Genomic DNA, 25700 nt, shown 5'->3' with positions numbered 1-25700 from the left:
GTGGTTTATATAGCATCAGACTGACAGAATAATGCCTTCTCACCACAGTGAACCAAAACATTTTTTGAAATGACACATTTACACAAAGAGATCCACACCAATCCCATTAAACACACAAACAAATATATGTGTTTTTAATCACAAGGTACATCAGTTTATTCTGTGAAACACATGTTTATGCAGTACTGTGTCTGTTCATTCAGCAGGCATTAGATCAGGAATTATCAAGCCACATCTGTCATATTCATTCTAAAAGCTTAATAACATCATTAATGTCACGGTAATGCAGTCAGACTTTTTGACCCTACTATAGCTTCATCTGAATAAAAGATTGAAACCTTGCCTCATGTCATGAGTCATAAATGATATTGCTCACTATCTATCTATCTATCTATCTATCTATCTATCTATCTATCTATCTATCTATCTATCTATCTATCTATCTATCTAAGAAAAACAGAGTGCATAGGTTGCACTGTACCCCATGTTTACCTAGTATTTGATCGGCAGGGATCCGTCTATAATCTTCCCTTCGACCTATGTAGGTGCAGACAAGACGCACACTGCAGCCTATACGGTAGTCTACTGCACATAGAGGGCGTTTTCCCAGCATGAGAAACATTTCATCGGTACACCCAGCTGGGTAATGCAAACCCACATACTACATCACTGAACACAAATCAGAGAGGGAAGCAAGCTCAAGTAGAGTGCGGAGCATCTAGAGCAGAGTGTATAGCCTACTGTGAACCTGCCACATGCGTTTGGACTCTTACTGCACAGCCGGTGGATATTTAATCACTATCGGAGATTTTTTTCTCCTTTTAAAGTGGCTCTAAATATATCAGCGAACTTGATTAGACTAAAATACCTCCTGTTCTTGATGATACAGCGCTGTTTTTAAACACCGCGGCTGACAGGATATGGCGAGTGTTCAGCCGGTGGCCACGCCGGGCGATAGAACACCTCATCCCGGCCACAGGCATCACGGAGCCGCCGCCGCTGCCGCGGGCTCCGGTACCGGTGACATGATGATGATGATGTCTTGCTCCGGCTCGGTGGTGCTACCGGCCGGGGTGATAAACCCATCGGTTCCCATCCGGAATATCAAGACGAAATTCGCAGTGCTCACCGGTCTCATTCAAGTCGGTGAGGTCAGCAATAGAGACATAGTGGAAACAGTGTTGAATCTGGTAAGTGTGACTTCTTGTGGCTGTGTTTCAAAACCTACTCACTACGTAGGCTAGACAGCATTTTTGGGGCTCTTTGAGCGATCCAATGGACTCTAGATAGTCAGCTTTTAAGGTTTTGAGACTGACTTTGGGAGTCATAAACCTCTTGAATGAATGATGTTGTGACATTATATCACAGATTGTGTGTGTTCGGATGCAGCATTTATTTTGTGCCCTTATGTTCTCATTACAGTCACTGACATATGGCAAAGTGTCTGTCACACTTATTAACAGTAACCAAACAGGTGTCATACGTGCAATCTGTGGTGCTATCTTGTTACTCTTGTTCCTCATTAAAAACATCCTTAAAGCAAGGTATAATCTCTCTTTTGTTAGACTTTTTGTTAAAAACTATTTGGCAGTGGGGGAAATAAAATAAACTTGATTTAAAATGCATTTTCTGAAAACAAATCTTGTCTTAAACAAGTTCGCTTCTCAAGTATGCTACATTTTTCATGTTGCTGTGATGTTCAGATATTTTTACTGGACATCTAGCCAAAAAAGATTATTTTCTTTTATTTATTTAATTAATTTCTGGCAGTGTTTTAAGATATCTTTGATACTGACTCACAACAAAAAAGATGTTAAATTCTGGAAAGATTGCACAATTATTTTCCATCATCCTTAAACTTAAACAAAATATTTGTGAGGTATAGTCAAAGTCATTTGTGTCTTTATTTAAAATGCCACATTTTTAGAGGAGCATCCAGACCTGAGAATGTAATTTCTGTAAAATGTCCCTTTTCTTTGAAGTTAACTTATTTTAGTTTTTTTTCCTCTCATATAGTTTTATCATAATAAGTATAATAGTAAATGCCCTGTAAGTGTAAAAACAGGCAGGCTCATTGCATGCTTGTTTAGCTATAATGCACTTTAGTCTTAAGTTAATAGTCTATTTGCTGAGTATTTGTTAAAATAGGTTTTCGTGGAACACACAAGACCTGGACCAGGGTGTTTGGTCAAACATTACTTATTCTTTTAACTGTGGTACAAACTTTTTGTACTTGTTGTGATTCTTAGTTAATAGCCTGAGTAATGAGCTGTCAGGCAAACAACACTGACCTGCCGGAATACACTAACCATATTAAGATATTTATCCACCTGGGTGTGTTTTTCAGTAAACGTGATCGATTTGACAATCACAGAGTTTCACACAGTTTGATGCGTTGAACTGAGGAATATAGATTAAGAACCAGAGGCTCATCCAGCATAGAAAAACTCAGGATCAGGTGTTTCTTTTGTGACTGCTGTCTGTCTCGCACAATAGCAGCTCATGGTGAGTCAAGGAGGCGATGCTGACAGCATTTAGACAACAGGTCTATTCCTGAGCTCACAGGTGCTGCTGTTTACCGCACGGCAGGGTGCATTTCTGATTTGACAGTGCAGGGAATAATTACTGCCCCTCCCTTAGACACCATTTGCCGAGGGTTCTTCAGCCACCATGCACAAAAGTATTTCCATAATAAACAGTGTTTATCAGTCAGTCAGTTGTTTTAGAGAGAGAGCGAGAGTTTTGTGTACCTTTTTGGTGTTTTAACAAGTACTCACACCTAGGTGTGTCACAAGACCAAAATATCAGAGATCAGTGACAGCTTCATTATTCTTGATATAAATTTTAAAACCAATGCAAAAACTAATATGAATACACTGATTTCATATATTTCATATATTAATATGTGATCATCCATTAATATTAATATGAAATGAAAAATATTTATTATACAAAATATGCATTTGGTGATACAGGCAGGTCCCTTTCATTCACAAAAGAGATTTCATTACCATGGAAAGAGATATAATCTAAGAATTCTGGAAAAAAGTAGAAAAATTTAAAGATGTTAAAGTCACCATGAAATCAAAATTGAAATTTTTTATTTTTTTTTTACAGAATGTTGCAGTGTTTATTATAATTGATTTGTCCATGTAGATCATTATTTAAGAAAAAAAATAATCTTCCCTCGTAACCTCTCCTCCCCCTCGAAACGGCGTCTGTTCTCTTCATGACGTATGTCTCGGTGGAGGGTGGGACCAAATATCCTCCACAGCTGACGGCAAACTAGCATTTAGATCTGCCTCCATTTTTTTAGCAACGCCCAAATTCCTACGATCCAATCAGTTCCAGAGGATAAAACCCAGTCCCACCCTACGTTTTTTTTTTTTCTCATTCCAGATGCTGTTTCACTTGGATATGTCACAATAGGGAAGAAAAGACTATCGTGACTTCCGATTCATTTACATTTATGCATTTAGCAGACGCTTTTATCCAAAGCGACTTACAGTGCATTCAGGCTAACTTTTTTTTACCTAATATGTGGTCCCTGGGAATCGAACCCACAACCTTTTGCACTGCTAACGTAATGCTCTACCACTGAGCCACAGGAACATGTAATATATAAACTTGGAATTGTGAGAATAAAAAAGAGTCAGAATTGTGAGATTAAAGCATTAATTTACTTTTAAATGAAAATCACCCCAAGCTTTACTCAACCTCAACACAACGTCAGTTACGTTTTTTTCGTAAGTTGAATATGGAAGGCGGACTGGCGGAAGCTAGATATTATACTTCATAACTTCTTAAATATGAATATCTGTTGTACACAAGTTATAAAGTAGCCAGACTGCCTTCCGTATTCAATTTACGAAAAAAAACGTAAGCAGCCTTCGCGTCAGTTACACTTTTTTCATAATTTGAATAGGGCGTAGGACGTAGCGTAAGCGCTTTGAACTGCGAGAGTTTTACACTTTTTTCGTAAGTTGAATACAGAAGGTGGTCTGGCAGAAGCTAGATATTTTACTTTACTTGTTAAATTTGGATATATTTTTTTACACAAACGCATCACTTCAGAAGGCCTTTATTAACCTCCCGGAGTCGTGTGGAGTACGTTTATGATGAATGGATGCACTTTCTTGGGCTTCATACTCATTGGTCCCATTAACTGCCATTATAAAGCTTGGATGCAATGGGATATTTATTAATATAACTTAGATTGTGTTTATCAGAAAGAAGAAAGTCTTATACACCTAATTTTCATTTTAAGGTGAACTAATCCTTTAACTCAAAATTGAGATAAAAAGTTACCTTTTTTTTTTATTGTTTTACTCCCTGGTGGAAATGGGCTTCCATACTGTACATAACAGACAGTGGCTGCATTTACACTACAAGGTGTAATGACCAGAACATTTTGACTTTCTTTTGACATTCAGATAAGACAAACCAACAGTGTTTACCTTAATATCGCCAAGACAGGCATTTTGACCACATTAGACAATGATGTTCTCTTAAGTGAACGAAGGTTAAAGTCAGCATGAAATGGAAGTTGTGATAGTCTTTTCTTCACTATTAGGGTCTTTCGCACCTTTTCATAGTTCCCAGAACTATTGGCTGAAGTACCCGGATTTTGGCGTGTTCGCATCGCAGGAACTAGGAATGATTTTAGTTCTAGGAACCTCTTTTTGGGGGAACTAAATTAGCTCCTACTTCAGAGTAAGGTCTAATTCAGCACTATAGGAACTATCAATGACGTGAGTGTATATTGATTGGTCAACAGTGAAAACAGCATTGACCTGTTGTCTGTAGGGTTGTGTTCTTTTCTCCACCATTGATGATTTGTAATACTGAAAGTTGTCATAGGAGATTTCGTCTCTTAGCCCCACTTTTTGCTCTTTCAGTGAGGTAAATTATGCATTTACTTTCCATCTCCGTTATCACGAAACCCCTGACACACAACCGCTGACAAACACAGTTCCGGTCACATCATCCTCCACTCACCGTTTTTTAGCGTTTGTAAATGCCGCACTTAAAGACGCCACTGTCGGCCTCTTCAGAGTTCCTATTCCCGATGCGAATGCAACCAGGAACATGACCAGGGCGAGAAATTAGTTCTCGGGGAACTATCCTAGTGGCTAGTTCCCATAAGTTCCTAGAGCTATTCGGTGCGAAAGCCCCTATTGTGACATATATCTGAGTGAAACGGCTTCTCAAACAAGAAATAGAACTTGATTTTGTCCATTGGGAATTGATTGTTGTCATCTGCTATCTCATGTGAGTGGGTTGGACATTTAACTATTAACATAATTTTTCTGCAACACACTAAAAGACTTGTATTAAGTCTTTTTTATTGCACTGTCAATTTGATACCCAAGTACTTTTCACTGTTTAGATCAGCATAATGAATAGCTCAATACATGTTTTGGTTCTCTGTTTTATCCAAGCCCTCAATTTTTCTTTTTTATTAGTTTATCGTGTTAGAAATGTCACCCGAGCAATCCAGGCCCAGATCCAGGTGTGCCACACTGCTTTAACCGCTATATATCTGAACCTTGATATTTGCAATCTCATTGTTCCTACTTCAGAGTTTAATTACCGGTCATTCTGTCACAGCAGGGAGTGAAGAGATCATACCGGGCAGATATGTTGCCGCACTTGGCATGCCAGGGCAAAGACGTTGTCCCGTGACTCTAATTGACTTTCGATACTCTCAATGCAACATGGACGTCTCTTGGGTAACTGAAGTGAGAAGAACAGCATGTTGAGGCAAATCTCACTTTTCTTGATCTGAGAGAGGCGAATTCACAAGTCATGATGTGACTGTCAAAGTGAGTCCTTCCAGAGACATTTTTGAGAAGCGCACTGTCAAATTTTGTAGCATGATTAGTTAAAATCACCGCCATTGTGTTAACACTGCTTTTCTTCTTCTCAGAAACGCAGTATATGAGACGAACAGTAGTGTGGTTGCTTTGATGTCTCGATTAAGAATTGATCGCTGGAGTCTCTAGTGTGCAATGACTCTGAGATGTGTAATGGAATTGATCCCGCTAGATTTACTTTCTCCTTTTTGACCGAGGCAGCACACTTACTCGACTTTATCGTATCGTTAAATCCGATCCAGAGGAATGAAACAGTGGGAAGTTACTCCTTGTTTGTTACATTGTACTTTCAGTGCACTTTAAATCTTGTGTATCTGCTTCTCTGAGAGACTTTGACAAAGCAACTCTGTCATTCCGGAAGTGCGATGTGTTGGACAGGATGATGTGTTTGAGCAGGAACAGGAAATAGGGCTATCAGTCAGCCAGGTAAGCCAGACTCAATCTAACAGTAGGAAACTAGTCACCCTGTGCAAAATTCAAACCCAATATAAATTCCAACCCTATCTTTTTTCCTCTTTTCAAGGATGCTGCTGTTTGTTACACTTGGGCTGTTTGAGTTAAAACTCAGACCTGTGGGTGGTGAAACAGTGACTAGTATGAAACGGAGAACATTAACAATAAAGAAGCTCTTTCAAGGATTTGAACTAACTGCAAAAGAGAATCTTTTCAAAGCTGGATCTAAAAATGCATTTTGTATAATTCTGTGAATCAAGTCAGAAGGACTTCATATTTTATGAAGGTCTTTTAATGAAATAAAAAATATGTCTAGAATATCTAGAAAATGTTTCTTCTGATCTTCTCTTTTGAGTGTAGTTTTCAAAGTATGGTTGAGCACTAAATTATAAATTAAAATAAATGTACAAATCTTATTTAGACAAAGGAAACAGAAACAGATCATGATTGTAAGTTAATGCACAATACCATAAATGCATAATTGATATATTTTTAGTTTTCATTTTAATTTGAGTTGCATTTTTTTTTTAGCAATTTTGTTATGTGCTTTTGTAATATTTATAATTTTTTTGCTTTTTTAAAAAAAAATCAATTTAGCTTTAATTTTTTAATTTCAGTTTTAGTAATTTTAGTACTTCAACTTAAAATTATGTTAGTTGCCAAGGCAACATTTCTAATTTTCATTTAAATGATTAGTTCACTTTAGTATTAAAATTTCCTGATATACTCACCCCCATGTCATCCAAGATGTTCATGTCTTTCTTTCTTCAGTTGAAAAGAAATGAAGGTTTTTGAGGGAAATGTTCCAGGATTTTTCTCCATATAATGGACTTCAGTGGGGTTCACCGGGTTGAAGGTCCAAATTGCAGTTTCAGTGCAGCTTCAAAGGGCTCTATGTGATCTCAGACGAGGAATAACGTTTTGTCTAGTGAAATGATCGGTCATTTTCTAAAAAAAATAAAAATGTATATACTTTTTAACCACAAATGCTTGTCTTGCACTGCTCTGCGATGCGCCACGCGTTACATGATCACGTTGGAAAGGTCACGTGTGACGTAGGCGGAAGTACCACGGTAGGGTGAAAAACTCCATCTCATTTTCTCCTCTAATTTAAAAATTATCCGACATCATTGTTTCACCTTTTTTTGAAATGGGCGTTTGACTTTATAGACACTGGATTGGTACTTACGTCACACGTGACCTTTCCAACATGATTACGTAATGCGTGGTGGGTCGCAGATGAGCATTTGTGGTTAATTTTTTTTTTAGAAAGTGACTGATCATTTCGCTAGATAAGACCCATATTCCTCATCTGGGATCGTGTAGAGCTCTTTGAAGCTGCACTGAAACTGCAGTTTGGACCTTCAACCCATTGTACCCTGGTGAAGTCCACTATTTAGAGAAGAATCCTGGTTTCCTCAAAAACCTTAATTTCTTTTTGACTGAAGTTTGACTGGGGATGAGTAAATTATCAGGAAATTTTAATTCTGAACTAATATTCAATCTAATATTTACATTTGATTTTATTTCAACTTTATTTTAATTAATGCAAATGATTTTTAATAGTTATAGTTTTTTTAATTAGGAATAGCAACACTAGCGCTTGTTTACCACAAATATGAAAATTCTGTCATCATTTAGTCGCCCTCATGTCGTTCCAAAAGCTGTTAATATACAATGAAAGTCAAACAACAGTGGACCCCATTGACTTTCATTGTATGGACAAAACACAAACACATTCTCTATTCTGTTCCAAGTTTACATTGATAATTGCGTCTGCTTATGCATAGATGGTTCTGTACTAACTCTCCAGTGGACAATGAAAAATAGGAACATTGGGTTCGTAAATGCATTGTGTCCAGTGTAACCTTTGTTTTTTGTCAAGAAAATATCCCTTGGGAAAGAGTCGTACAATAAATGGAGCAGAAAGAAAAATGTGTACAGAGCATTGTCTATTTCCAGAAGGTCTTGTTTTGCTCTTAGAGATGGAGGCTGTATTCAATTTCTTTGAAGTGTAGATTATATTTGTGCTGTATTTTGAACCTGTGCTTTCTGTGTATTCAGCTACAGCACATAAACCTGTCTTAGAATATGCTACCTCTGAAATTTTTGCATTGCTAATTTAACTACAACATTTTATCAGCGACGGCTCAGGGATGGAAACAGAAATGGTTTTTGTTTCTTTGCACAAAGTGAAGCATCTAGATTACATTATTCTGCTCTTTCTACCCACTCTAGGTTGAAGTTTTTATGGGCATATGTGATAGTTGCTCGACAGTTAAAATATAGTCAGCGGCCGCTCATTCCTGTTAATACTCTGTGGTTCCATATGGACATTGTCTTGCCTTAAAAGGTTATTTGGAGAAAGTTTGAAAGTGAACAGGATTGTGTCTATTAGAGTTGGAGAAAATTCATCCAAAAATATAGGGTCTGTGTACACCTTGTTACTTTTCTCTGATTGGATAGCTATCCGATCACGAAAAGACCAGGTGTAAATGCCCTCTGTAATGCTTTTGAGAAGGAGTTGATCAATTCAGATCAATCAAACCACTTCAGGAGGTGGTCTGAGACACATTCCAGATGAAACTGGATAAGTGTATATGCTTCTGGTTGTTGAAACCACATACGTAAATTTTACTCCTCCCAAAACGTTAAAAAATAAACATGTGAGAGCGTGTTATAGGCTATTTAAAATGTATCGCCACAGTAGCTGAGTATCTCTTCAGCAAGCCAATGTGCAAACTGCCACAAATGAAACTGAAAGAAAGTCGCAGATGCTCAAAACATAATCATCTTCATTAAAAGTAGTGAGCTTAAAGGTGCAATATGTAAGAATTTTGCAGTAAAATATCCAAAAACCACTATTCCAGTGTTATATATTTTCTTCACTTGAATACTTACAATATCCCAAATGTTTCCAACTATTTGTAAATTGTGAGAAAATTGCTATCCGGTTTCCGGTTTCTTTATTTTTAGTAACAGTAATACAGAATTTTCTCCTTCATACAATACGTTTTAAAATTCATGGTCCTGCTCTGCTTCGTACTACAGTAACGCTAATAATCGCATCCATGAACATGATTTCTTCCTGAGTCCTATCCTGATTATTTCCACCGGCTGTGAGGTGAAGAACACATGTCCCCAGATTCCGCGCTCAAACTTGGCATCATCAAGCTACGCCTTTGTTTTGAATAGGTCTCTAGCGACCTCTAGCGGACAGAAAATATTGCTGCTCTCGCTCCTATTGTGGTCTTTGATCTTGAAAATAGCTGATGAAAAATAAAATGCAGCTCAAATTTGTTGCTTTCGTTGACACGAACTCTGTTAAATTTGCTTATAACGTGGGAATTAAAGATCGGATTTATATTCATTTTGCAGAGACGCATATACGTGGCCAAGTGTAAATGGAACCATTTTAACAAATCAGATCAGTAAAAACACATGAAGTGACCAGGTGTAAACAGGCCCATAAAATGTCTTGCTGTTATTTTTATCTGTGAACAGAAAAGGAGTCTTCACACAGCTTTCTTCCATTAAACAGTAACCACGAGCTGAAATTGAAGTAATTTTTCACTTTCAAATGAATCATTCAACTCAATATGCAGCTCTCAAATAAAAATGGCTCCTATATGGCACAGGTTTGACATGGTGACCACAAGAACCCATGGCATCCAATTTCAGTCTTTTCCTCACCCGAAGTGTGAAAAAAGATTTGAAATACTACTTTTATGGCACCTTTTTGTCCTTTGTGGAGTTTGACAGCCCATGGTCACTATAATCTGTCAATGTAAGTGTGTAGGTTTTTCAAAATTCAAATTTTATAGCAGCATACAGATTTGAAACAAGGGTGAGTAAATAATGACTTTTTTGGGTGAACTATAATGAATTCTCTATTGCATAACCTCAGCGATAAGCCAACTTTATTCATGATAATGAGTAGTAATGAGCATGAAGGTTAATGTTGCTGCCTCTAATTTCCTTCAACAGTTTGATTCATACAAAGCTTTTCAGAGGCCTAATCGACAACAAATATCCATCATTTCCGCAGAAGCGAACACAGGAACCTTTAGCGGTGGAGAGAGATCTCTCGTGTTCCCAGCCATGTGCTACAAGACCGAGTCTTGACAATGTGCCTTATCTGGGCTAATTAAGAACGACGCTGTCGTTAATCTCCCTCTGCCACGAAGTCTGAAATGAAAGCTGTTATACTGATAAAGTGGAAATGTTTTACCCTGTAGGTAGCTTTTATTGCTTGAAAATTGTTAAATTAGGTTAATGTGAACAGAAAGCTATTTGTGGTGTAATCGTGCTGTCTTTAACAATCACTGCTGCTTTATATCCATGTGGATTTACTTTAGTCAAGAGTCGTATGTTACTGGAATACAAAGCTGACTGGGTAGTAGAACCACAGCATTTTTTCCCCCATTTAGGATGTTTCCAATCTTGGAATGTACGTTGATAAATGCCGATCGGATCTACTGTTCTGGTTGTTTGCTCCAGGTCTGCAATATTAATCAAAGGGCTGAAAGGGATGACATCCACCTTGACCTTACCAATGTGGAGTCGAGACAATTTTTCATTCGCATTTTAAAAGATATCTGTCATTATTTGAGCACTTACTCTCCGCACTGGGTTAAAGTTTGCAAACCCTGTTGTGGTTTCTCTCATTGCTATCGCTTAAACCACTAACCAGGTATTAAACTCCAATGTCTATCTCACGCCATTTGTACTATGCACATGAATAATATCTTAAATTTTGGATGTATCGCTGTGCCATTAGTGATCTAGGGAAATATCAGTCAGAAGTTGTTCCTCTGAATTCTGTTGAACAAATGACTGGATTTTGCTACCAAAAATGTATAGAAAAGTGGTAAATATCCACGCTTTTTCTAAGTGTACAAACAGAGGTGAAATCCCATTGAAGTAGGATTTGGTAAAATATTCCAGATTGTGTGGATCTATTGAAAACTGGATTTTGCTCATGAAAATTTGCTAATCAACAGTAAATGATTATTGTTCAATTCAAAAGATCAGTTTACACCCACCTACTGATGCTCAACTTACCCCTAACTTGGGGTAAATGAGCCAGAGGACCTTTTTTTTGACCATATTTTTAGAATCCTTTGTCATAGATGTATTCAATAACCCGTAAATGCATGACTGTTTCGCCAATCATTCTTACATATTCGTCTTTAGACAAATCTATTTAACACGGAAGGATTCATTCGCAATAATATAAAACTCCTCTGATATTAGCAATTAAAAGAATAAAATATCATATTTTGTTACCTTTTGGAGCTTGAAATTATTGAGCAGATGTTTTAGCCATCATCACTGTCCTTCAGAGCTCATTTCAGTAAATTCAGCAAATAATAGGCGCTTATGTTTGAGGTCGCAAATATGGCCTATTCGCAATTCAAACAATTCTCAGAACTATATAATTTTCAACATCTTCAAAATCAATATTTCGATCGCTAACAGCTTCAAACCCTGACAGTTACACTCATATTTGTGTTCAGTACTTTTGCAGTAAATCTGAGCCATTGTTTTTCTTATTATTGCTTAAACCACTTCAATATTGTGTATCAGACATTGCCACCTTGTGGAATAAAGGTATTAAACTCCAATGTCTATCTCACGCCATTTGTACTATGCACATGAATAATATCTTCAATTTTGGATGATCGCTGTGGTCACATTAGTGAAATCTAGGCGAAACATCAGTCAGAACAGAAGTTGTTCCTCTGAATTCTGTTGAACACCTGTTGAACAAATGACTGGATTTTGCTACCAAAAATGTATAGAATAGTGGTAAATATGACCACGCTTTTTCTAAGTGTATACAAACAGAGGTGAAATCCCATTGAAGTAGGATTCGGTAAAATAAATTCCAGATTGTGTGGATTTCTATTGAAATGACTGGATTTTGCTCATGAAGATTTGCTAATCAACAGTAAATGTGAACACACCTTAATACATTTAAAAAAGATCTGACTTGCCATTTAAAAAATGGGATGAGCCAGTGAGTAAGTTGACCCACCCCCTGTATCTTGGCAACTGTACCATTTTATTGTCATGTGACCATATATTTTAGAACCACCCATCATTTCTGCCAGACTGTGAAAAGGAGAGGCAGATGGGAGGAGTGGAAGTCGCTCGTTTACTTTAAAAACTGTTTTTTGGCTTGTCAAAGTAAAATGTTAACATAACAGATGTAATGGCTGTTTCATCAAAGCAAATTTGTCCAGGTCTAAAACTATTTGTGATGCATATTGGTGATTTAGCAACGTATAAAACCATACAAGTCATTTAGCTAAATATTATTCTGAGTTGAATTAGCTAGCTTTTCCTAAAATGGCAGCTATGGGGCAAAGTGAGCCAAATTCTGTGGGGTAAATTGAGCCAGCGTTTTAACTTACCCCACCATAAGGCAATGAATTTAAGTTAAATCTAAAGTATAAATGAGTGTCACTTCAATGTAATATTACGCAACTGGTTTAGTTTATCTTTATTTTTGAGTTTATTTGATAGGAATAGTTTACAAGTACACCAAATCCTTCTCTGATACGAACCAGATGATGTTTCATCATATATATCTTTCCACCTGTAGTCTCCAATGGCCTAACATGGTTGACATTGCAGAAAAACTACAATGTCAAGAACTTTTTGACTAAAATGTTTATTAGTTTCAGTGACATTTATTCATTCTTATTTAGTTTTTATTTAATTTTACTCAACAAACTCTCTGCTTAGTCTGTTTAAGGCAGGAACACACCAAGCTGACGGTTGGCCGTCTGGCAGTTTTTTTCGTCGGCCGACTAAGTTTTCTCAGTGTGTTCCGCACCGTCGGCTGAAGTTGGTCCTCATCGGCTTTTTTTCGGCCGATTCTGATTGGCTGTTCAGCTACTGCCGCCTGCTGGTTCGGAAAGGCATTTCATCTCATGCAGGCACAGAACTGACGTGCTACTTGGCCGTCGGCTGTTTAGTGCGGTTTGGTGTGTCAGGGCAACTTTGGACACAGACGCTGCCGACGTGAGCCAACCCCTCAGTCTGCTTTCGTCGCCATTAATTCGTCAGCATCGGCTTGGTGTGTTCTGGCCTTTATGGGAAGGTTACAACTTTGGTGTTCAATATATTGTTTCAGTTAAATTGAAACAATTAAAGATACTGAAATTTTAACTTCATTTGGTTGGTATTATGTTGTGTAATTTAGCTTTAAAAAAGAAATATTTGTAAAATATTTTTACAAAGAATATTTGTAAAAGGAAATTTGATTATTAAATTAGTTTTTAAAATAGATACATTACCTTTTAAAATTTCACATGTGTTTGATTCAGATTCAATTAGATGGTCAGTTTACACCCACCTACTGACTCGGCTCAACTTACCCCTAACTTGCCATATTTTTAGAACCCTTTGTCATAGATGTATTCTGATCATTTAAAATGATAGGAAACATCCTGAAATTACTTTAAATACTTTCATTGTACTTCTGCCTCATTTTCCCTTATATTGAGGACCACATAAGTAAAAAATGGCTCATCTTACCCCACTCTCCCCTAACATCACATTGAAGGAGGATTCTGGGCATTATTTAGTGACCAAAATGTCATTGAGACCTGTGCTTTTTTGACCTTCGCGAGTGAGTAACCACCAAGCAATGCTCTAGTAACCGCCTACAATATCTTAGCAACTCTTACACCATGTCTACAGGGGACGTGAGTGACGCGACAAAAGACAATAGAACACATTATAATCAGTGATATTGTCTACACTTGATGTGGCGCGACACGGCACAAATTCCCAACAGTAAATGGATTCCCCGTTCTATTTCTGACGTAGTCCAAGTACTTTGCAATGTTCGGTTTGTCACGTCCAGTGTAGCTTTTAGCTGTTGCAACGCGGCGCGATGTGACGTGACAACGGTCGCGTCTGGTGTAGACACGGTGTTTGGGCCTCATTTGGGACAAATCGTTCTCTCTTCTGCTATCTAAAAATAAGTTCTGTTGGTCCTTGATATTGCTACTCACAGTGCTGAGAGCCACCAAATTCTGAAAGTGTTGACCTGCATTTGCTCCAACTCCCCTTGCTGTCCCAGATGAAATATAGTTTTTAAAACTCGAATTCATAAGCAGGCTGTGTAGAATTGGCTAGAGCAGCTAATTTTTCAGAGGTCAGACATGCTTACTGCCAGAACGCTGGTAATGAGGTTCTAGGTTTGTTTCTGTCGCCCCACTGCACTGTGTGCTTGAATGGATTAGCAGCTCCCCTGGCTGCCGATAAAGACTGAATACCTGGGGTAGGCATGAAAACCTCCATCAAAACAGTCACCAGGCTTTCATTAGATTTAAAGAGCTGTTTATCTGACTGTGCCTAATAGCATATGAATGCAAGTTTATTTGCTTTTCAGTATTCAACTTAATGTCATAGTTAATTATTTAATTTTTTGTTTTTAGTTGCTAATTAAATTAGCATAATGTTAGATGATATTAAATGTCTGAAGTGTGTAATTTTTTTTTTTTATGTTTATGTTTTTATGTTTAATATGCAGAGACGATAACTAAGCCATTCACTAGGGGTGTGACGAGACGGGTATCTCATGAGACCAGACTCGAGATTGAGTTCATGAGAACGAGATGAGATTTTTACACACTATTTTTAAGAAATCCTCAATGGCAAAATACATGACTAGAAAAAATATTCTGCAGGTGTATTTGAAATGTTTTAACTAATTATCTTAGTAATGAATGTCATTTCAGTTCTGCTTTCTGAGTATGAATATTCAAAGTGCAAATAAGACCAAATTGTTCTTTGATACAGAGCTGAGAGATGGTTACAACTACACTGCCAAGCCTAAAATATCTTTCATATTGGAAGATACCTGCATGCATCAGGGAGCCGCTTTCAAAATGCGGGCTTTTGAAATCGCGTTTGAATGCGCCCTCGCGTTTACTTTCACTTTCGCGCGTAGGCCTACTCTGTAAATATAGAGCGGCGGCGACCGTTATCCAACTGAATTAAATGTTTTTTATTTAAATACAAAGCAAAACGACAGTGGAGGCGTAATGTAAACGTGGCATGTTCTTTCCTAATCATCCTAACCACTCTGTCATGGCAATATCACAAGACTACTTTTCCCCTCTACGAGAAATCTCGTCACATTTTAGTCTTGCGAGATCTCGTGACACGAGATCTCGTCACACCCCTACCATTCACTGATTGATTTTACAAACACAACACACAAAAATTGTGTATCACGACACAGCAACACTGACTAAGGGTCGTTTACATGACAACGATGTACTAAAAACAAAACTTTTTAACGTACACATGACAACATTATCAAACGATCCCTGTTCACACAGATCCACGAAAGCGACTAAAAATGCTGTATCAAGCCAGGCCAGTAGTTGGCGAAGTCACTTTGTAATGAATCACTATGCACCTATAGACTGAACACGTAATATGCATACGCATGCCGTCGATATGGTATCGTTTTCAAAAACTTGCACTTTGAAACACGTTTTCAAAAGCTTGCATTTTCAGGCGACCAAAACGGCGTTGTCATGTAAATGAAATTTTTAGTTGAAAACGGTTTTGTGTAAATGGCCAATGACATTTAGACTGGGGGCAGGACTATCTATCTGTCTGACCAGTGCAGTGTTTGGTGTTTGGTCATAATTTTTGCAATTCCTTATTTTAAAATATAGAAAAATAGAAAACCATTATTTTGAATTGTAATAATATTTCACAGTATTACTTTTTTTTGATCATATAAATGCAGCCATGGTGAGCATAAGAGACTTCTTTCAAAAAGAGTCAGCAGTGCCATATGACAAATATCATATTTTAACGATAAATGCTGTGGTTGACCAATCAGAGGCAAGTATTGTATGGAACCTTATAATAAAAAATCTCTATCTGTCTGTCTACCTGTTGAATATGTTATATTTGATATTCTTAAGATGTGAAGAAATACTTATCCTTATACTGAAAAGAGCACAGACTAATAATTAATTATTGATTTTCCCTGACAAAGATAATTGGTAATGTTCTGATCATTCCATTAACGATTAGCTATATGCCAGGGAGGTACAGCGTTAACATTTACCTGAACTAGTCATGTGCTGTCTTCCATGAACATTATTAATAGGTTAATTTAAAACCAAACTTTTGGGAAGACCCAAAGTAGAGAGCTCACCTTTTAAACTCTTCTCCAAAACTATATTCCAAACAATTCCAGTCATGAACGAGTGCAGATAGCAGACCATGCAAATGTGACCTTATGGGCAGTCGATACACAAGACTAGAGAAGCAGTCAAGGAAATAATGGCTATCCAAGGGTTTGGAAGTGAAACAGCTGTTCAGCTAAATTAAATCTGCTGATTTCATGGTGAAATTTGATGGTTAATGTGAGAGTTGTGCTTTTCATGCATATCTAGTGAGTCCTGTTAACGTCAGACATAAAGTGTAACTGTGTCCAAAGCATTAGTCACAGTCCTCTGGCATTGTGTGGAGAGTTCTGGAATGGTACGCACAGGACTGTTGCTTCAGCAAATACATATTTGCCTTTAGAAAACGGGAAATGACACAGCTAATCCGAAAATTCTCTTTTTGATCGCAACACATACATGAAGCTTATCACGAATTAGCCAGATTCAAACCTCATCTGTTGCACCCCTGAGTAACGACAGAGAGCTATTCTGACTGGATGGGCTTATTTTTAAAGGACATTTTAGGGGCATGTGGCCTGTTTTTAACATTACACACAACGTGACGTTTAATGCATTTCTGAAGTCTGCTTGACTCATAATGAACGTAAATGGCTGCAGTAGTGATTCATGAGGTAACCTGGATGCATTTAAAATAAAAAGACAAATGAAGAGGTGAAAAGGTCTTTCGGAAAAGTACAAATTGGAAGGGTGTTGGAAGCACAAATCTAAGACTAAGCCATTGACTAGGATTAATAGTAATTATTGGTGACATCTGAAATTGTTCCCTATATTCAGTGATTTCACTCTCCAGTGAGTGTGCTGTTTAATTTTTTTTTCTTTTTTTCAGCTTTGACGTCAATAGATAATTTTGGGAAATAATACAAATTATAGACCTTCAAAATTCAGTGAGAACCTCATATGACACTTACTGACACTGAATAATACATATCTTCACCTTGGAATTATAAGGTTCTATCTGACATTTTTGTCAAAATTGAGTCACATATTCTTATTCTTTGGCAACTTATTTACATTATGTGATGTTGTTTTGAAGTTTTGTACATTTTGGGACCTTTTTAGAAAACAAAAAGCTTCTATCTACAGAGGAGTATGGAATGCAAACACTTTGAAGCTCAATATCTCAAAACTGCTCAGAATGCAGATTGAACCTTATAATTCTAAGGTGGAGAATTATGTACGCATTGAAGGTTGACAACAAATCCACGGAGCATGATTTATAAATCGAGGGAACAAAATAGTAAATTGTGTGCACGATTTAGTAAATTGAGGGAATTAATTAGAAAGTCGTGCGCACAATTACATTTTTTTTCTTGCATATGCATATAATTTCGGTTCATATGTTTTTTTTTTTAAAAGGGATAGTTCACCCAAAAATGACAATTCTGTCATCATTCACTCACCCTCAAGTAGTTCCAGAATGTTTGTAACCAAGCAGATCTTGCCCCCTATTGACTAACATAAAAAATAAAAAATAAAAAATACTATGGTAGTCAATGGGGGGTGAGATCTGGTTGGATACAAACATTCTTCCAAATATCTTCTTTTGTGTTCAGCAGAACAAAGAAATTTATACAGGTTTGGAACTACCTGAGGGTGAGTAAATTGTAAAAGTTGAACTATCCCTTTAAGTCCTGGGATGTTTGTATTTACAAGTTTGAATGTTACAGAGATTAATATTGTGGGCAAAATACAGCAATTTCAGTTGAAATCTGTGCAACTAACAGGAAGTTTAACAAGAAGGCAAAAAAGTTCCCCACTCATATTTCGCTTGTGTTTATTTGGTCACACAAATTTGCCACCTTCACCAACAGAAAGAGTTTAGTTGAAAGTAAATTCTGTGTGAGTGGTGCTTATAGGGCCGTTGCGGTGAAGGACTTTGCCTTGCTCAATAGCGCGATTGTTACACCACCTTGTGAAAGGGACTGTCTTTGAGTGAGTTATTAAACTGTTCATTCAACTACATGTTCAAAAACGCTAATTCATTCAAAGAGAGATGTAATGAAAAAAGCAGTTGAAATCATTTTAAATTTGAGCGCCACTTTAGAAGATTCATCTGATCAGCAATGCGTCAATGCTAAGACAGAGATTTCGCTTTCCTCCAGTAGCCCCTCACTGCAGAACACACGAGATCCAGGGGGCAGAGATGGGTAGGTTAAGGGATATGTAAAGTGGAAGGAGTTGGATCCAGATCCAGGGGCTGGAGATGGGTAGGTTTAGGTCCAGGGGGGCGAGACAGGTAGGTTTAGGGATATGTAAAGTTGAAGGAGTTGGATCCAGATCCAGGGGCTGGAGATGGGTAGGTTTAGGTCCAGGGGGGCGAGACAGGTAGGTTAAGGGATATGTAAAGTGGAAGGAGTTGGATCCAGATCCAGGGGCTGGAGATGGGTAGGTTTAGGTCCAGGGGGGCGAGACAGGTAGGTTTAGGGATATGTAAAGTGGAAGGAGTTGGATCTAGATCCGGGGGTGGAGATGGGTAGGTTTAGATTCAGGGGGCGGAGATGGGTAGGTTAAGGGATATGTAATGTGGGAGGAGTTGGATCCAGATCCAGGGGGCGGAGATGGGTAGGTTTAAGGATATGTAAAGTGGGAGGAGTTGGTTCCAGATCCAGTGGGTGGAGATGGGTAGATTTAGATCCAGGGGGCAGAGATGGGTAGGTTAAGGGATATGTAAAGTGGGAGGAGTTGGATCCAGATCCAGGGGGGCGGAGATGGGTAGGTTTAGGGATTTGTAAAGTGGGAGGAGTTGGATCCAGATCCAGGGGGTGGAGATGGGTAAGTTAGGTCCAGGGGGCGAGAGGGTAAGTTTAGGGATTGTAAAGTGGGAGGAGTTGGATCCAGATCCAGGGGGTGGAGATGGGTAAGTTTAGGTCCAGGGGGGCGAGACGGGTAAGTTTAGGGATATGTAAAGTGGGAGGAGTTGGATCCAGATCCAGGGGTGGAGATGGGTAAGTTTAGGTCCAGGGGGGCGAGACGGGTAAGTTTAGGGATATGTAAAGTGGGAGGAGTTGGATCCAGATCCACGGGGTGGAGATGGGTAGGTTTAGGTCCAGGGGGGCGAGACGGGTAGGTTTAGGGATATGTAAAGTGGTAGGAGTTGGATCCAGATCCAGGGGGTGGAGATGGGTAGGTTTAGGTCCAGGGGGGCGAGACGGTTAGGTTGGATCTAGATCCAGGGGTGGAGATGTGTAGGTTTAGATTAAGGGGGTGGATACGGGTAGGTTTAGATCCAGGGGGCAGAGATGGGTAGGTTAAGGGATATGTAAAGTGGGAGGAATTGGATCCAGATCCAGGGGGTGGAGACGGGTAGGTTTAGGGATATGTAAAGTGGGAGGAGCTGGATCTAGATCCTGCCCCCTGAATCTCGTGTTCTGCAGTATGGACCTTCTCCTTTCCTTGAAGATGACAAACTTTTTTTTCACGAATATATGTCTCAGGCTGAAGGACAGATACAGGTAATCGCATGTGCTCATCCGATCTCTCTCACATTCACTGTTTGTTACAGAAATCACCATGGTACACGTTATGTTATCATTACTAATTTATTTAATATTCAGTACACATACACAAAGTTTAAAACGAGAAGGGCATAACGTTAAGAAAAAAGAAAACATGCAAATATTGCGGTTTCTGCAGTTCTTGCATTCTCCCACCTTCGGAATACAATGCTAAAATATTGACCGACTCATTTAGTGGCGCTGAAACACCGTTTCTGAATCTACAGCGTGAAACACACTGCTCCAGTGTAGTCTGATTCCTGAACGAATGTGCTGGTTCTTTTTAGAAAAATAAGTGAATTAAATATGTTACCACATATTTTTGTTTGTGATTTAAAAAGTCTGCGTAAACACACCTTTTGGAAAATTTGTTTTAAATGTTAACTTATTATTTAAATGATCTCCAGTGGCGGCGCTATACCAGGACTTGCTGGGGCTATACCAGCAAATAAATATGATATTTGTGAAGATTCACTCCCGTTAAACATCAGATAATTTAGATTTTAATATAAATTATTGCACTTAATATAAATTCTTCACCCTAGGTTAGTGGTGATGAAAAAGAGTTTGGTTTTGACATAAATATATGCATAAAACAGCCGTTTTGATGCCTTGTCTGCGTTTTCAGGTAAAACTTCAACTTTTAAAAACATGTCTTGACACACTGCACTCTTTTCCATTTTGTTTGAATTTTTAAAAGCACAAGCACTTTCCTTCCTTTAGCTCACTGCAGTTTTAAAACCCTCATTATATGAAAAAAAAATCATTAAAAAGATCATAGTATAATACAGTAAATGCAGGATATTGAAGTTATTGATGCACTTAAAAAATTTCTTAGCACCCTTCTGAACTGTTATTAAGCACCCCCCACAGATGATCTCATAATATGGAATTGCATTTCTTTTTTTTCCAAATATTTATTCCTTGAAAGAACTAAAATATTAAAATCAAATAAGTTTTGAAATAACAAGTCAAATGTTGGTACAGTTAAACCTGTTGTATCTCATGCGGTGCATTGCAGTGTCATTCTTTATATATATATTTATTTTATTTTAAGTGGTGAAATGTCCTTCATAAATCTCAGGTTGTCATTAAACTGAAGTCCAATACTGAGAAGATGTTTATGGTGTGGGACCGGAGCTTAAAGAGAAGTTAATGCTCCGTGTCTTCCGCTTTCCTCCCCACCGACTCCATCTCTGATCTCACAGAACAGCAGGCACTGAGCAGCGGAGCGTGAGCAGCTCGCGTAAAGCCTCAGACCTCTGGGAGGACCCTGGGCATGTGTGCGCCTATCTCTCGTGCATGCCTCGTCCATGCCCTCCGCAAGACGGAGGATTTAGTGATGATGAAAAGCTGACATTTTTGGAACAATCAGGGATCATTGCGTTGCATCAGCCCTCTGTTTCTACTCAGCCGGGTTGACAGATAGGGCTATTCCGGAAGGGCCATATCAGTTGCAGGCACTGCAATCCGTTTATTACCAAAAAACGGGTCTTATTTTTTGCTGGAGATGGCTTGAGGGGAAGATTTCACTCTCCCTGTTTTGAGCGCACGGCTTTTGTACTTCACAGGAAGCATTTAAAATTCATGTTGCCCCAGTTTTGCCTCTTGCCGGCAAACTGCACATCAGAAATGAGGCGCAACGTCTCCATCTCCAATCATTGAAATAAAACTGCTAGTTTTATTTACAGTGCAGTTCACAAGATAAAACACATGATATTCATGAGGGGTTTCCTCCCGTGGGCTCATAACCAGATTCTCCTTGACAGACCTAAGGCCTGTTTCACAATGAACCCACATGCAGCAGTATTTCTTTGAATAACTGCAGGAAATTATGAAAAATCTATCATCAGTCTACATAAAACAGAACCCAAACCCCAAAGTGTAGTTAAATAATACTTAATCATCTGGATTCTGTGTGATTTACTTTTAGAAAGTGCTGTTTGTTTGTGTTCTTGTTTGAGTTTTTGTTATATATCATTTTTTTTTTTTTAATTAAGCCTGTCCTACATTTGTGGTGTCTATTTTGGCCAAATAACGTTATTTTTTCAGGTTAAATCCTAACATAACACAATAATAAACACTAACGTATGTCTCCCTATGTTACTTTTATGGATATATATATATATATATATATATATATATATATATATATATAATATAGTCCAAAGGCCTTAATAATAATAAAAAACAAAGATATAACATCAAAAGTATGTAAGATAGTACAACTAGATCTCTTTTATTGAATCCAAAAGTTTTAATTATATTTTGGTACATATAAATGTATTTTAAAGATTTTGAAGAGTCAAAAGGTCATTCAGTTTAACTGTCCAAAGGCCAATACAGCCATTTGTGATTAAAATATCGTAAAATGTAATAAATGTATTTATTTTTTATTCTGGCATGATTTTATATCATCATATATCAACATAGTGCAAAATGATATTAAAATATTAAAAGTCATTGCTTTGTTATGAGAAAGAATGTCTGGAAAAATGAATTTCATTGATGTCATCTGGAGTAACCAATATAAAGAGACTTTTTTTGGATCAAGTCATGTGGTCAGTATCATATGACAGGATGTGACATCATTCAGACATCTGCAAAGGACCACATGGTTGTGAAGCAAAGTAACTAACTCTCTCTTGACTATTTGAAAAGTTCATGTTTTCACTTGCTCATACGCATATATCACGAAAAATCAGGTCATTCGGTAAAAATGCTATGAATGCTATGAAAAATGAATATGGAAAATGTTGTAATATTTTAAAAACTTGTACAAAATATAGTTAGCTAGCTAGATATCAGACTGTCAGCATTGTTTGAAAATATTGTCATTCGGTATAACCAAAAGTGTCATTCGGTAAAACCGAAATTTTAGTTAAACCGAATGACTTTTTTGGTGACAAATTTTTTCCATGTTGTAAAAAATGACAAAAGTAGTGTTAATTGATTATAAAAACCAAAAAAATCTATGTGTTCTAAAAATGTTTATTTTCCAAAATTATCCACAGTTGAAGAAATGCCCAAAATATTCTTTGCTTCTGTGTGCGGTGTGAAACAGGCCTATATGCCACATTTTAATGTCTAAGCACAGCAAGATACAAACCTTACTGCCATACTGCCTCACTTTTAAAGTTCCAAAGTCATATTTCTGCTTTTTTGGGGGAGACACTTTTAAGAAGTTTGCAAACTCTGAGTCACAGGATTCACACAATCTTTGAATATAGACACTTTGGGTAGTCTTAATAAATATATCATGGTGCCATCCTCTTCGTCTCTTTCTCCTCTGTCTCCTATGTCTCTCTTATGTTCTGCGACTCCGGGGGAGGAAGTGATGGTGCATTATCTTCCTGTCTTCCTTTGCAAAAGGGCTGTCTGAATTCCTCAGAGCCTCAGTGGACAAAGGCTAATGCAAAAAGGAACATCATTTGGATGCTACCTGCATGACGACCGACCGCTCTGTTAGACTGCTCAGAAGACACACATGCCCACACCGACTATGCTATATTTGATGTGTACTTGGCTATATTTATGTGTCTTTGAAGCTCTTTTATGCTGGTGAGTCATCACCCTTGTTGAACTATGTGGGCCCACAGAAGTGATGTTGTGTACATTTATGATCCAAGCAGACAGTATCTCGGCTTCCTTTGCCTTATTTTAAAAATGTTTTAAGCTTTTTTTTTTTTTTTATGCCTGTAGCTCAATCTTATCTCATTGCATCACAAAAAGAGCCTTTACAAGATATGATTTCAAGTTAGTCCTTTACATCTTTTTTATGAACAACCAACCTCAGATGGCATCTTTGCTCAGACATGAAAGAGTGAAATCAAAATGCTCTTTGAAATCCTTGCGATATTAACTCTATCATGATGGATTCTGATTGAACAGTGAAATAAGAATAATAAGATTGGTTTATTTGAAACGATGGTTTCTTAAAACTGTTTTTTTTGTTTTGTCCATCTAAGGAAAAGGAAACCATTCCTATGATAAACTAAAAAGCATGTTAAATAAACCTATTGTACCTGAAAAACTAAATTGTGTAATTCATATTTTGTTATATTGTATTTTTTCCTATTGTTTGCAATTTGCTTCTTTATTTCTTATTTTTAATAACAGAAATTAGATAAAATAACACAAAATAACTATATATCGTGATATATTTCATTATGGTGAAATAAAACTTCTCATATCTTGAAATAAGAATTTGGTCATATCACCATCTCCTAATTACTACAAACTTAAAGCTTGAAATTGACTGATTTGTAGTACGGCTGCACGATTTATTGCGATTAAACTGCACACGATTTGGCAAAGGCTGCGATTATTTAAAGGTGCCATCAAACATTTTGTTTTACAAGATGTAATATAAGTCTAAGGTGTCCCCTGAATGTGTCTGTGAAGTTTCAGCTCAAAATACCCCATAGATTTTTTTTTAATTAATTTTTTAACTGCCTATTTTGGGGCATCATTAAATATGAGCCGATTTATGCTGTGCGGCCCCTTTAAATCTCGTGCTCTCCGCCCACGGAGCTCGCGCTTGCCTTAAACAGTGCTTAAACAAAGTTTACACAGCTAATATAACCCTCAAATGGATCTTTACAAAGTGTTCGTCATGCATGCGTCATGCATGCGTCGGATTATGTGAGTATTGTATACTGTTATATTGTTTACATTTGATTCTGAATGAATTTGAGGCTGTGCTCCGTGGCTAACGGCTAATGCTACACTGTTGGAGAGATTTATAAAGAATGAAGTTGTGTTTATGAATTATACAGACTGCAAGTGTTTAAAAATGAAAATAGCGACGGCTCTTGTCTCCGTGAATACAGTAAGAAACGATGGTAACTTTAACCACATTTAACAGTACATTAGCAACATGCTAACGAAACATTTAGAAAGACAATTTACAAATATCACTAAAAATATCATGATATCATGGATCATGTCAGTTATTATTGCTCCATCTGCCATTTTTCGCTATTGTTCTTGCTTGCTTACCTAGTCTGATGATTCGGCTGTGCACATCCAGACCTTAATACTGGCTGCCCTTGTCTAATGCCTTTCATAATGCTGGGAACATGGGCTGGCATATGCAAATATTGGGGCGTATACCCCGACTGTTACGTAACAGTTGGTGTTATGATGAGATTTGCCTGTTCTTCGGAGGTCTTTTAAACAAATTAGATTTTTATAAGAAGGAGGAAACAATGGAGTTTGATACTCACTGTATGCCATTTCCATGTACTGAACTCTTGTTATTTAACTATGCCAAGATAAATTCAATTTTTCATTTGAGGGGACCTTTAATGCACAGCTTGTCAGAGCTGTACGGCTCTGTGATCAGTAGTAAATGCTTCTCCATCTGAAAGCCAGAGGGCGCTCTTGTGCAGAAACTCAAAACATGCCCTGTCGCAGAAGAAGATAACACACATCATATCGCTTTAGCTGAATAAACAGAAGATTTAAATGCTTTGATTGATTAAACTTGAATAATAAACACACGACTGCCTTATTCTGTGTAAGAAGCCACATCATCTCACAGAAAGGTTGCTCAACTGTCATTATGAAGTGAGTTTGGAGTAAAAACATGTTATTAAATGCTGTCTTTTGTTGGACAAGATGTTAATAAATGCTTCTCG

General features: G+C 37.6%; 1 protein-coding gene across 1 annotated transcript in view; it reads left to right on the top strand.

The window, feature by feature from the left end:
* Positions 1-505: 505 nt before the first annotated feature.
* The window catches only part of nbeab (neurobeachin b), a 388285-nt gene continuing 363090 nt past the window's right edge, over positions 506-25700 (top strand). The window contains 1 exon segment of the mRNA XM_048159945.1: positions 506-1190. Within this exon segment, the coding sequence (XP_048015902.1) occupies positions 921-1190 (270 nt within the window). The 5' untranslated portion in view covers positions 506-920.

Source organism: Megalobrama amblycephala, linkage group LG16 (assembly GCF_018812025.1).
Source record: "Megalobrama amblycephala isolate DHTTF-2021 linkage group LG16, ASM1881202v1, whole genome shotgun sequence".
Taxonomy (NCBI): domain Eukaryota; kingdom Metazoa; phylum Chordata; class Actinopteri; order Cypriniformes; family Xenocyprididae; genus Megalobrama; species Megalobrama amblycephala.
The sequence above is the reverse complement of the archived record's forward strand: the minus strand, read 5'-3'. Positions and strand labels throughout refer to the sequence as shown.